Source organism: Camelina sativa, chromosome 13 (assembly GCF_000633955.1).
Source record: "Camelina sativa cultivar DH55 chromosome 13, Cs, whole genome shotgun sequence".
Taxonomy (NCBI): Eukaryota; Viridiplantae; Streptophyta; class Magnoliopsida; order Brassicales; family Brassicaceae; genus Camelina; species Camelina sativa.
In genome coordinates this window covers 23,525,331-23,538,139 of record NC_025697.1, presented here as the reverse complement: position 1 = coordinate 23,538,139, position 12,809 = coordinate 23,525,331, and the positions used below count along the sequence as shown (strand labels likewise).

The following is a 12,809-nucleotide window of genomic DNA, read 5'->3' as shown; positions in this document are numbered from 1 at the left end:
AAAAAAAAAAAAAAAAAAAAAAAAAAATCAATAATTTTTTTATACGATAGAACCAAAGTAATAACAGATTCTTTTAGAAGCAAAAGATATACCTTAAATTCATAAACTTCGGTAACGATCCCCTTGTAGCGTTCCAATCGAGTACAACCTCCATCAGCAAAATATTTACCTCTGGTTTCTTGGATCTCAAAGAATTCGACCAACTCACCATTCTTAAGGACCATTCCGCGCCCAGTTATCACCGAGCAATGATCATCTATCTTCTCGTTACGCAATTGCTGGATATCAGCAACGCTTGGACGGAAAACTGCCTGGAAAAAAAGTTGAGTAGAGTAGGTAGTCGACGGTAGGTATAAACACACAAGATCATATGTTTGGAAGATTTCAAATTTGAAAAGAGATTACTTTCTTTTTTTCAGTTGGCAAATCTTGACTGAAACGAGCATAACCAGCCAAATAAGGAAAGCACATAGCTACTTGACCTGTAGCTAGTCGCCTCTCTATGAATTTCTCGAAGTCTTTGTTCTTCTCAACAAGACTCAGCTTTGGACGGTGATGGACAACTAATTCACAATTATAGTATTGACGAAGCATAGGCGCAGCATCTTCAACCCTGGGCAATGCTTTTGTCGCCGAAAGAAGATTGGCATCGATCCGAGATATCAGCTCCTCTGCTGTGGGAAAATTTCCAGTACGTCCCAGTTGTTTCATTGCTGCAGTCATTCCTCCAGCCAAGGCATGGGCCCAACAATCATCTGAATTTGTATTGAAAAATATATATATATATATATTGGTTTAAGAGAAAGACGAAGAAAAAGGGCTAAATAGCATACTTATTTTGATAGAATGACAAACCATCTGTTTGAATGATCGGCTCAGCAACGAAATCGGGCCTCTTAAGTCTCCAGGTTAAGACAATTTCACCAACATCCTTACCGGACTACACAATACAGAACATAATATTCATGTATGAAAAAGCTCAGATCATATAGAGGTCAGATAAAAACTGGACAAACAAAACAGATACATGTAAAATCATACCTTCACAAGCCTATAGGAGTTTGTGTCTGCCATGGTTAGCAAAAGCTTGTTTGCCTCGGTAAGTTGTTTCTTAAGATGCTCCAAAACTTTATCCATCTGATCCATGTTCTGCCATTGATTAGAGAGAGAGAGAGAGACTATAAATGATGACTACCAAGTATTAAGAGATTCTGGAACATGTTAACATAATATCTTACTGATTACCTTAGAATCCTCCTTCGCCTCAGGTTCCTCATGTTCCCTTTCTCTTTTTCCCATGGTGGATTCAAGTGAAACGGGGGGACGATGCTAAAATCTGAAATCTACCCTTTTTTTTTTGTAATGCGAGGTGACTATAGAGAGAGACAAGCTAATGGGGTGAAGGAAGAAGAACATCGAGACACTAGGGTTGACTGACGGCTGCAATCAAAATATACTTATATACACATCACCAGGGCTTGCGTGCCGTTTATGCAGAAGACAACAGAACGGCGTGCTGTTTTATGCAGAAAACAACAGAACGGCGTGGCGTTTTATGCATAAGATCAAAGTAATCGTCGTTGGTCCCGTATGTTCCCTCTATTAGTTAGTCTCTATGTTGTGATAGTCAGGCGATGTTTATAGGGAGATTACATGGAGTGTTCTTAGGCACTTTAAAAATGAAAATAATTAAATAGTGGATTTAAGATCAGGCTCACTCATTTTATTCTAGAACTGTTTTTGGGCCTGATCTTGTGTGACGTGTCTTTTTCAAATTGGTTGAAAATATATGGAATAAATTTGGACATTAATCTATGTATTAATTAAATAAAATGTTTGTCTTGTTTAATTAATTAAGTAATATGTTTGTTTGTTTTTTTTAAAATTTTATTTACAATGTTTTTTTTTGTTTCATAAAAATATGGCATTGTATTTTGAATTTTAGTAAAAGTTTTATAAGTTTGCAATTAAAATGTTATTTTATAAATTTTTATAATTGTAATATGTTTAAGAATATTAATAAACATTATATTATTAAATAGTATTAAACATTCTTAAATTTTTTATTAAACATTAATCTATGTATTTATTAAACATTCTTAAATTTCTATAAGAATATTATATTATTAAATATTAAGATCTTAAACATGTTCTCCCAATAACTAACTTTTTAATAAAAGTTCTTAACTACTGATCTTACATTATTTTCACAATATTTATACTCTAAGAACACCCTAAACTGATCTCCCTATAAACATGCCCTTAGGATTGATTAAATAGATAAGATTTCCATTAATTGAGTAAAACTAATAAAGAAATTAAATCAACTTTAGAACATTCTTTTTTTTTTTTTTTTTCCAAGAGAAGAGGTGAATCAAAATTCTGAAAAGTATTAAATCTTCGATTACTCTAGAAAAAGGAAATAAACAAAATAAAATCCTAAAAGGATTAGAAATGGTACTAAAGCATTATATAAACATTGATAGGGCAACGTTCTCTCTTCACAACTCATCATTCATCAACACAACACAGCACAACTCAACTTTCTCTTTGATTCAGCGAGTTCGAGATCTCATAAAGTTGGATTTGTTGAAGACAACTATATTATACCAAATCAAAGTATTCGTAGATTGTGGATTCTATAGACCCCATCCCTTTTCCATTATGCGTGATGAAGTCCAACCGGAACACCATTCTGCCTAACTTGAAAAGAGTCAAATAAATAGCTTCGTATTCGTAATTACTGAAATGTAGGAGGAGGTTGAATTATCAATACTCAATAGTCGAATCACTTTTGTTTCGTTTTAAAATCCCATTTTGCATTTGCATTTGCATTTGCTATAACTGAACATCAAGGAAAGCAGTCAAAGCACCATAATTACATGTTTCTTCTATTCACAAATCAAAGTCTTGACACTTCTAATCATCATTGGCAATGTCACTCCCAACTCTTCAGCATATTTCTTCCGAACAATGCGTCTCGAGCAGAGATCACAATCTGAATATGTATAAAGTCTCGACCCTTTACACCATATAGAGCTCGTAAGAGGGTTTTAGCTTTCACAGAGTGTTTCTTCTTAGCCTTCTTGGATAGATGATGATGATGATCCATCGATTCAACAAGCCTACTCAAAACAGCTCCGCAGTTTTCGATTCTCGGGTTCTTGGAGACCATGTGCTGATTCTAAGTGTCTGAATCATCTTCGTCCCAGTCTCTTCCCCTCTTGGATGGAATCCTAGTCAATTCGGATTCCTACAAAATGAGATGCATAGTTTATATAATTAGTTAAGAACTACCTCATGCAGATTAAGAAATCATTTACTGTTTATTATCTAGTACTAAACACAATTCAACTAATAAATGATCAATTCCAATTATGCCAAAATGGGTCAAGATTAATGAGCCAACTCAACTCATTACTCATGAATCCTAATGAGTTTAAAATTTTGACCTTAATGAATTGATGAGTTAAATAAGTTAATAATTAAATGAGTTCATGAGTCAAATGAGTTTGGTTATAATGGGTTTATGAGTTAACCACTAACCCATCATTTCTTCAATATAAACCTAGTATTATCAATATCATCATCATAATACCAACATCATTCGTCTACCATCATCATATCTACATCATCATCATACTATCATCATCATCATCCTACCATCATCATATCAACATCATCATACTATCATCATCATACTACCATCATCATATCAACATCGTCATACTATCATCATCATCATACTACCATCATGTAACTATCATCATCAACGTTGTCATACTATCATCATCATCATCATACTTTCATAATCATATTAGCATCACCATCATCATATCAACATATATATATCATAGTCAACAGCATGATTTTATTATCATCATTTTATAATTTTATATGAAGTATTAATTAATTTATATTATAATTAATTATAATTATTTTATATTAATTATTAATTAATTTATATTGTAGTGGATCAACCCAATTATTCATCTAACTCATTTAACTAAATGGATCCATCCCAATAGTTAAATGAGTTGAATCAACTCATAAACTCATCTCACTTTTAATTTATTGGATAACGAGTTGAGTTGGGTTAACTATTTTGACATCCCTAACATTTTTTTATAATTGTCCTAATATACATTTTTATCTCTTTCTTTGTTACTACATGTTGTTGGCGAAAAATGGACATTTAAAGAAATAATCAAAGAAATCTTTTGTGATTTCCATTATAATTAATAGTTCAGGAAAGGTCATGTTTTATGTTATACCAGAATTAATAATGTAGAAAAGTATAGAATACCCAACCTCAGAGATATAAATTAAAGAAAATCAATTCAAGACCATAAGCATAATGTTCACAAATAAGAAACTGAAAAGACAAGCCAACAAATTTAATTCTCAATCACCTCCTTATTGTCCTTTTGACAGTAAACAGTTTTCTCAGAATATCTAGTCATCATTGATTGATAAAATCCTCTAAATTATAAAGACAAAAAAACATCACTTTCTTAGGATGCATGATTGAATATTTTTCTCCACCCAAGCCAATCTTCTCTCAAAGCTCAACACACTTGTATGCATATTCCTTGCATCAATCTCAGCGACGATAGCACAAACCCGTAAAAGAATGTAGTAATCCGCATGAGCTGTGTATATCAGTGCTCCATCATTTTTTTCCTCAAATATTGAAGATAGTTTAGTCTCTTTACCTTCTTCACACGAAGGCGAGGCGGTATGTATCTGAACAAATTGTCCCCCATGTCTGTTATCAGTCTTATTATCGCTTTCTCTTTGTCATGATTAATATGATTATCTGGTGATGGCAGTTTATCACAATCGCTTTTTCTTGAACGACGACTGCTACAAAAGTTGTTGTCTCTATCCCTCAACTTGTCATCGTTTCAAGGACATTTGGTTAAGTGATAAATCATCTTCGTCCCAGTCTCTTCCCCTCTTGGATGGAATCCTAGTCAATTCGGATTCCTACAAAATGAGATGCATGGTTTATATAATTAATTAAGAACTCCCTCATGCATATTAAAAAATCATTTACCGTTTATTATCTAGTACTAAACACAATTCAACTAATAAATGGTCAATTCCAATTATGCCACAGTATAATTTTTCACCTCGTCCATCGGGTGGTAACTATTCCACAGATGATCAATAGTTCTGTAAGTGTCATCAGCTGATGCTTCTACTAAGCCAGCAAACATCTCGTTTCGCCCGTGCAATAAATATGACGTAAGATCCTTTTCATATTCTGCAAAAGGAGAATTAAGGACAATTCAGTAAGCTTAATTAGGATATAGAGAAAGAGAGAGACGAACACTACATCATCACGTCGATCGGTAAAAAGGAATCTACCATTAACGGTTTCAGCAGCGACCTTGTAATATTCTGTTTCAAGGTTTTTCAAAAGCTCCACAGTGTCAAATTCAGTTGCTTTCGTGACATCTGATAACTCTGCATCCACCTCACTACTACTACTAGCATCATCAACCAAAACCCCCAATAAGCTCCGTTCCCAAACACCAAAACCATTGATGTTATAAAGCATCCGAATAGCTACGATGATAATAGACATGACACAGACACGAGTGGGAAATCTAAGCTCGTTCTTGGATAGATACAAACCCGAAGGCATTGACCAGTTCTGTAAGAGACATACCAGATCAAGAAGAGCATCCTTTTCCCTTTCCTTGGGAATAATAGACAACCGCTCTAGATAGTTTGAAGCAATACCATATAAATTCACAGGAGGCAAAGGCAAACCGATGATATCGGAAATGGAAGCGGCATGAGCTTCTAATCTCTGAGCAGAAATAATCTGAATAGGCCTAAACATAACGGTTGCAGACACAGGACACGCAGGTGATCTCTCTCCCATTTGCTCTCGAATCTTGAGAAAACAAGAAAGGTAAGGAACATCTCCTTGACGTGCCCATCTCACTAAATCAGTGGGTAGAATTGGTGATCCTGCTTTGTGGCAAGCAAGGAAAGATATCGCCAGGGAAGAAGATAAAGGCAGAGACTTTTTAAGCAGACTTACCCATATCGTTACTGCTCTTTTACCATGTAAGTTGTGAGGTTCTTCTTCTTCTTCTTCGGCTTTAACACCTTTACGCCGCCGCTTAACCACCTGGAGCAGCTCGGAGTCACGAATAGCCTTATCAGCCCAATCGTCATCGAAGACCTCTGAGAGAGACACAAACCGTAAGCAGATGGGTCCGACCAAACCAATGATCAATGGCGTCACTTTGAATTTCTCAACCAACGCCTAGCTCGCACTGATAAGTTATCATCATCAGTAAACCTTTGACGTATCTATCTCTGGTCTCCATGTAATAATCCTCGTAACTCAATTTGATTACTGGCTCTAGCTTTCGTGGTCCTTCACGGCGACCGTATTTTTTTTTATAAATCCCGACCAAATCTTCGCCGTCGACGCCTGTCTGAATAATACCTACCGCCTGACTTAAGCATTGTCGGCAGTAAAAATAACCATCTTCTCCCTCGTCAAAGGTGTCGTTCTCGCACATATCGCAAATCATCGTCGGAGATGTCAGACTTTGCGTCTCTTCCCCAAGGCGTTTAGGATTTTACTACTTTCCTCAAGGCGTTTAGAATTTTACTATTTTACTACTTTCCTCAAGGCGTTTAGAATTTTACTATTTACTACTTTACCCAATTTTCAATTTAATTATGAAGTAATTAGAATTCATTAGTAAATAAAATCTCATATTTGCTTTTGCATTTGTTATAAATATCATAACATAATTACATATTTATTCTATTCACAAATCAAGTTTTGACACTTCTAATCATCATTGGCAATGTCACTCCCAACTCTTCTGCATATTTCTTCCAGAGGCTCTCGAACAATGCGTCTCGAGCAGAGATCACAATCTTAGACAAGGAACCTGTTTCCTTGGAGACAAGATCAAACCTTTCCGAAAGCTCTATCACTGACTTCTTCAATTGCTCCAACAACAACATATTAGGAACCGACCCTTCTTCAACCACTGTGTTTAACTTCTTCACACTGGTTTCAACAGCCTCGAGATCTTTAATAACTGTGAATCTGTCTGATAAGAGTGTGTTTTTGATCTCCGGGTTAACCTCGTTCTGCAATTCGGTGAAGGCTTGTGCCCATGGAAGCTCCTCCATCTCCTTTGAAACTCTTAGATAGAATAGGTTCTTGGAAGAACCTGAAAACGCTGCAGCAAACACGCTGAATATGTATAAAGTCTTGACCTTTACACCGTATAGAGCTCGTAAGAGGACTTTAGCTTTCACAGAGTGTTTCTTCTTAGCTTTCTTGGATAGCTGATGATGATCCATCGATTCAACAAGCCTACTCAAAACAGCTCCGCAGTTTTCGATTCTCGGGTTCTTGGAGACCATGTGCTGATTCCAGCTGTCGATATACGATACCTGGAGTTCCTTCGTCTCGAGCTTACTAAAAGCAAACTTGAGCAATAGGTTTCCATGGTTGAGACGATCTAGCTCTGAGGTGAAGGCGTTACAGAGTTCAAGCAGCTTTAAGCTAATATCAGAGTAGATATAAATCAGATTTTCCTCCACGTCCGATACAGAAAGCTCCAGATCCTTCACGAGTGTCCTGATACTCTTGTGTGTCTCGCAAAGAGACTCCATGGCTTGTATCATCCAAGAAACGCTAACGATATCATTCTTATCCTTTGGTATAAGTTGTCTAATCGATACCGTCAAGTTTGTCTCGAAATTGTTCAACAGCGAGAGAAGCTTTGGCGATGATCCAGCATCGTTGCTCTTCTTAAAGAGAATCTTGAACGGGTTTTTTAAGCGGAAGAACCGGAGAGAAGGATCTTGTTTACAAGTTTGGCTCATATTACCTGAACATGCAAAGAAGAAACAGAGTTAGTAGTCTGAAACAGTGAACAAACACCAATAACATTGTTCTGAATCCTGATATTTAAATATTGCCCATCAAGCTTGAATTTCAAATAAGACAAAACATAACTTAGTTTCAGTAAACCAAACAAGAAGCAGGTCTTAAAATCTGAATTCCAAAGATTGATTTCACATCCAAATTGAAATTAGGAAAAAGTAGCAAACTCGCCGACAATTAACATGACCAACGATTGCTCACCTAAAAAGAGAGATTCTTCGGCTATGTTACAGCTTACTTCAATGGGTGGGCTAAGATATGAAGGAGAGAACAAAAGCAAAAAAAAAAAACCTAATTTAACTTTGCAGAGAAAAGAACTCTAAAAGAAAGTATAAATAGGAGGATGGGTCTAGTGTTCTTACCGAGTAGAAGTAGATAATAGGGATTCGAAGAAATGTCGAGGAAAACGCAGAGACTTGAAACGCGTTCTTATAGGAGGACGGAATCAAAATCAACTAAACTTGCCGTGTTCTGCAGATCAACGCAATCCAACAACAACTTTACCTCCCGCGTTGGTTTTGCTACTGCTAGTTGTAAAGGACTTGCTACGCGGCACTGACTAAGAATACAGACAAACACATACAGTTAGGGATTTAGGATGTCTTAATTGTCACGCCGTCGTTGACATTTGTCACTATACCACTAATAAAAAAAGCAAAAGTGGTAAGTGTATTTATAGCCGCCGGATATTGCTCAATCTGAGGGCTAGAAACTTCTGGTTTCTGCTCGAAAATAATTGTATATTTTGGGGGTATATTTGTCATTTGTCTTCGTATTTTGTATAAGCTCCAGGCCCATCACTGGGCTCTTTTTGCAAGAAAATAACATGCGACTTGTGAGTTTGATAGACCAACATCTTCATAGAAGAATGGTCTGCTTTCTTGTGAAGTTATTGTTGAACTTGAAGAAACTTATCCAGACAGAACCAATGCTAAAAACGGTCCGATAAAAGCCGTCATAGCATCTCTATCATTTGGATCACGTGAACAACTGTGACCTCTTCTTATCAGAAGATAATATCCAATTCAGTATATTTTTATTATTTAACGCAATGATGAAACAGCTAAGGAATAGTACACATGGATCCATTTTGGGTACCGCTGAGAGTGACCACCACGACGTTGATCGATCCATTGGGGATATGTATGACATGTGTGAGTGTGAATATAAACTCCGATCATCATCTTATGTTGAAAATAACAGCTAGGTTGGTCCACTGTCCACACATCTTATAATCATACCATTATTATCAGGCGTAGACATATTCGTCTTGATATCTAACAAAATAACAAAACCATTACCATTATCATCTTATAACACTATGTATGTATACGTTGGTGATGTTTGGGACGTCCGAGATATATACACAGAGAAATTTTCATAATTAGACAGTGAGCTAGGGATAAAGCCTAACGAAAAAGAATTAAGATAATAAGTCACATACAATAAATTAAAAATTGATTAACAGAAAAAATATTTTAAGAACTAATGGTCGGAAAATTTTCAGTTCCTCCTCATACATCTTTTTATCTACGGTCTCTTTAACTTTCACTTTCGCTCGTCTCAGCAACAGCCGCTGAAATTTCAGTCTGTCGCTGGTTATAATCGCGGCTTGCATGCTCTCTCGTGGCTCGTCGTTCCTGCTAAAAGTATATCCTGTGAGCAAATAAAACGGTTCACTTCAAATGTTTATTGAGATTATAAATACTTACGTCACGATAGAACAAGTCTTCAGCTTCAAGCATGTGTATAATATGACCCATTTTAGGTCTCTTATTCGCATCCGGATCCACACAACGCAGCGCCACGAGCAACACACGTTTAAGAGCTTTTGAAGTTGGCGGTTCTGGTATTTTAGGATCGACTACTTCCTCAGACCTTCGGTTTCCAACCATTGATTTCAACCACTCAACCAAATTCACCTAACAAAACGAGACAATCAAGAAGAACCGATGTAATAGAAGGAACAAGCACATCGTTTTGAAACCTTAGAAAAAAAAAGATACCTCTCCTTGAGGTCGACTATAATCAACAGGGTTTCTTCCGGTGATTATCTCCATGATTAATATCCCAAAACTATAGATATCACTTTTTTCGGTCAGCATTCCCGTGCAAGCATATTCAGGTGCAACATATCTACATAACAGACCAGTCAAGGAATAATTAAAAATGTGTTTCAAGAACTTGGTATCCTTAAAGCTATCCAACTTGATAAGCAAAACTAAACAATTTACCCGAAAGTGCCCATTACACGGGTTGTCACGTAACTGCTCTCAGAGAACAGCAGCTTAGCAAGTCCAAAATCTGATACCTTAGCATTCCATTGACGATCAAGCAAGATATTACTTGATTTAATGTCCCGATGAACCACTTTCGGTTCAAGACCTTCGTGTAGATACGCCAATCTGTGGGAATACCAACAAAGAAATTACATAAAAAGAAGAATTCACAAAAATGAAAGTTGTCAATCGGGTCTCGAAAGTGTTACCCTTTAGCCATGCCAAGTATTATGTTCATACGGATATCCCAAGTCAGTGGACTTTTGTCACCAACATCACCATGAATCCATTGCTCCAAGTTTCCATTATCAACGTAGTCATACACAAGCATCCTAATTTCCCAAACCATTAAGAGTAGAGTTATCTATCACAAAATGTAACGAGCAAAAGTCCACATTACGCATGCGGGGTTCTGTTTTTTACCTGTATGCACCTTCAACGCAGTATCCTAAAAGCCTAACGAGATTCTTATGCCGTACACGCCCAATGGCTTCCACTTCCACTCTAAACTCCTTCTCAGCTTGACCCCTTCCAACATTATTATTAAAGACTGGTTTAGATTACAAACCAAAATCACAAGGGACTCATTAATTACACAACACAACAAACACATTCCAAGGACCACATTCTTCCCCTAAACAAGACATTGTATACTCATCAAAGTACAAAGAACACTAAAAAAACCATTCCTGTTGTTAAAAAATAATTTTTTGACAGTTGGAAAGTTTCAGAATTGTAATGTAAAAAAAAATCAAAACTTGATCAAAGTAGTACCTGTTGTTAAGAAGATTCTTGACAGCGACTTTAGTACCATCAGTTAAAATACCACTGTACACAATCCCATAACCACCTTCTCCGATCACATTCTCTTCACACAATCCATTGGTAGCAGCTTCGAGCTCACGAAGAGTATACCATCTTCCCCAACCAAGATGCGAAACCTCAGGTCCAACACAACCACTCCCTGAAAACGAAGCCGTTTCACTAGCACTCACTGTTCCTCTGCTTTCACCGCTCGAGAACACAACGCGGTGCTCGATCTTCCCGATATCGACTTGGATCTCCGCCGCAACGGGCTGCGTATGGTGGTAATGGTCTTGCGCCGGAGAAGGCCTAACGATCTCCTGAATCTCTTTGGAAACCGGCGGGCTCGCTACAGCTGCGGACGCGAAATCGGCGTGACGTGGCTTGCGGTGTCTCCGGCGAGAGGTTAAACAGAGGGAGAGGAAGAAGAGGGCGATGACGATAAGAGATCCGAGTAAAATACCGATGACGACCCAAAGCTTAAGACCGAAGATCGATGTTGGTTTGGAGAGCTCGTTGTTGATTGAATCAGGATTGAATAAAGATATCGTCATTCGAATCTTTCGCCGGAAAAGAATAAAACTTTCCGGCGAATCAATGGATATGGATATGGATAATAGTAATAATAATAATAATAATAATAATAATAATAATCAGTTAAATTACAGTTGCATGTTGTGGCTTTTAGGCAAAACAACGAAAATAAAAAAACAGAGAGAGAGAGAAGAATTGAACAGAACTGAAAACAGAGGATTGAGTAAAAAACAAAGAGTCGAACGAATAAACAAACTCAAATCGAATAAATTATTAGAAAAAGGCTCTCTCTCAGTGTTGTTGTCTGTTTAAATGTAATCTCTCTGAGAGAGAGAGAGAGAAGTGAGTATGCATGATGAGCTGTCGTCTGATTCTATCTCTCTCCGTTGTTGTATTGTATAACTACGCATGTTGATGACGGCGACGTTGATTAAATGGCGATTTTACTCTTTTAGGTAAGGCGAAAAGGCAGCGAGACCTACGTATTCCCGAAGGGGTTTGTTTGTAATTAATACAAACGGCGAGATGACCGAACTATAAATATACAAGTTGATACAACTCATACAAGTACAATTTTTTTTGTGGACATTTTAAGTTTGTTTTCTTATCCTAGAAGAAATTAATTTACTTATAATTACTAGTACATACTTTCGTTATTTAACCTTTTTTTTTTTTGAATTTCGTTATTTAACCTTTAGTCGTCAAAAAATTAAAGTAATGTTAACCTTTTGTTTGATATCGAATCATGGTTTGACTAGAAGAAACATTATTGTATGCACAAAACACAATAATTTTATTTCTAAGGAAGCTACGTTTTCAGTACTCTGCTATTTAAGGGCATTAATATCAAATTTGTTTTTTTGTTTTTTTGTTTTGGTTTTGAGAAAAAAGGAATCAAAAGACTTTTGTTATACCAAAGATGAAGATGCGGCATTTGTTGAAAAAGGTGAACTACTTCCGAAGAACAGAGTATTAATATAAAAACAGAGTATCAAGTTATTTATGTCGGCATTTATAAAGCTGGAAGATTTACACAGGACAAGAAGGTCCAAGAAGCTTCTAAAAGATCAAAGAGCTTCATGTTTACAATAAAAATGTAAACATGAAAAAAGAGGAAAATTTCCTAAAACATAAAGAAAAAGGAAATTGTCCAATTCCTATTAGGATTAGAATAGGTAGTTTGCCCTTTGTGTGACATAGGCCTAATTCTATAAATAGGGTGCAAAAGCTGAATGTAAGCTTTAGCACAAACA

The 12,809-nt window shown here is 36.4% G+C and overlaps 3 protein-coding genes, 1 long non-coding RNA gene and 1 pseudogene across 7 annotated transcripts in view; 1 reads left to right on the top strand and 4 right to left on the bottom strand.

Moving 5' to 3' along the window:
• Positions 1–1,446, bottom strand: part of LOC104737698 — a 2,241-nt gene extending 795 nt beyond the window's left edge. The window contains exons 1-5 of one of the 2 annotated variants that reach the window (XM_010457939.2): positions 1,246–1,446; positions 1,042–1,149; positions 856–940; positions 406–755; positions 93–311 (exon numbers count right to left, since the gene is read on the bottom strand). In XM_010457939.2, coding sequence (XP_010456241.1) covers positions 93–311; positions 406–755; positions 856–940; positions 1,042–1,149; positions 1,246–1,299 — 816 coding nt within the window. In that variant the 5' untranslated portion in view covers positions 1,300–1,446. The remainder of the gene's footprint in view (positions 1–92; positions 312–405; positions 756–855; positions 941–1,041; positions 1,150–1,245) is intronic. The other variant, XM_010457940.2, reaches the window with a different exon arrangement.
• On the bottom strand, positions 4,394–6,668 carry LOC104737696 (annotated as a pseudogene).
• LOC109128513 lies at positions 4,652–5,065 on the top strand. Its single transcript, XR_002034965.1, has 2 exons — positions 4,652–4,738; positions 4,833–5,065. It is a non-coding gene; the product is annotated as an uncharacterized LOC109128513 (long non-coding RNA).
• On the bottom strand, positions 6,727–8,576 carry LOC104737697 (protein BPS1, chloroplastic-like). 2 transcript variants are annotated; one of them, XM_010457937.2, is made up of 3 exons: positions 8,302–8,574; positions 8,141–8,190; positions 6,727–7,883 (listed from the first exon to the last, which is right to left on the bottom strand). In XM_010457937.2, exon 3 carries the CDS (start codon positions 7,876–7,878, stop codon positions 6,811–6,813), a length of 1,068 nt encoding a protein of 355 aa, XP_010456239.1. In that variant the 5' UTR covers positions 7,879–7,883; positions 8,141–8,190; positions 8,302–8,574; the 3' UTR covers positions 6,727–6,810. The 2 variants fall into 2 exon arrangements, with proteins under 2 accessions (XP_010456239.1, XP_010456240.1); XM_010457938.2 differs by lacking the exon at positions 8,141–8,190 and having other exon boundaries at positions 8,302–8,576.
• Positions 9,301–12,022, bottom strand: LOC104737695 (probable serine/threonine-protein kinase At1g01540). Of its 2 annotated transcripts, none has more exons than XM_010457935.2 (7): positions 10,993–12,022; positions 10,642–10,746; positions 10,428–10,550; positions 10,174–10,344; positions 9,946–10,075; positions 9,652–9,861; positions 9,301–9,582 (listed from the first exon to the last, which is right to left on the bottom strand). In XM_010457935.2, exons 1-7 carry the CDS (start codon positions 11,574–11,576, stop codon positions 9,481–9,483), a joined length of 1,425 nt encoding a protein of 474 aa, XP_010456237.1. In that variant the 5' UTR covers positions 11,577–12,022; the 3' UTR covers positions 9,301–9,480. The 2 variants fall into 2 exon arrangements, with proteins under 2 accessions (XP_010456237.1, XP_010456238.1); XM_010457936.2 differs by having other exon boundaries at positions 9,301–9,579; positions 10,993–12,018.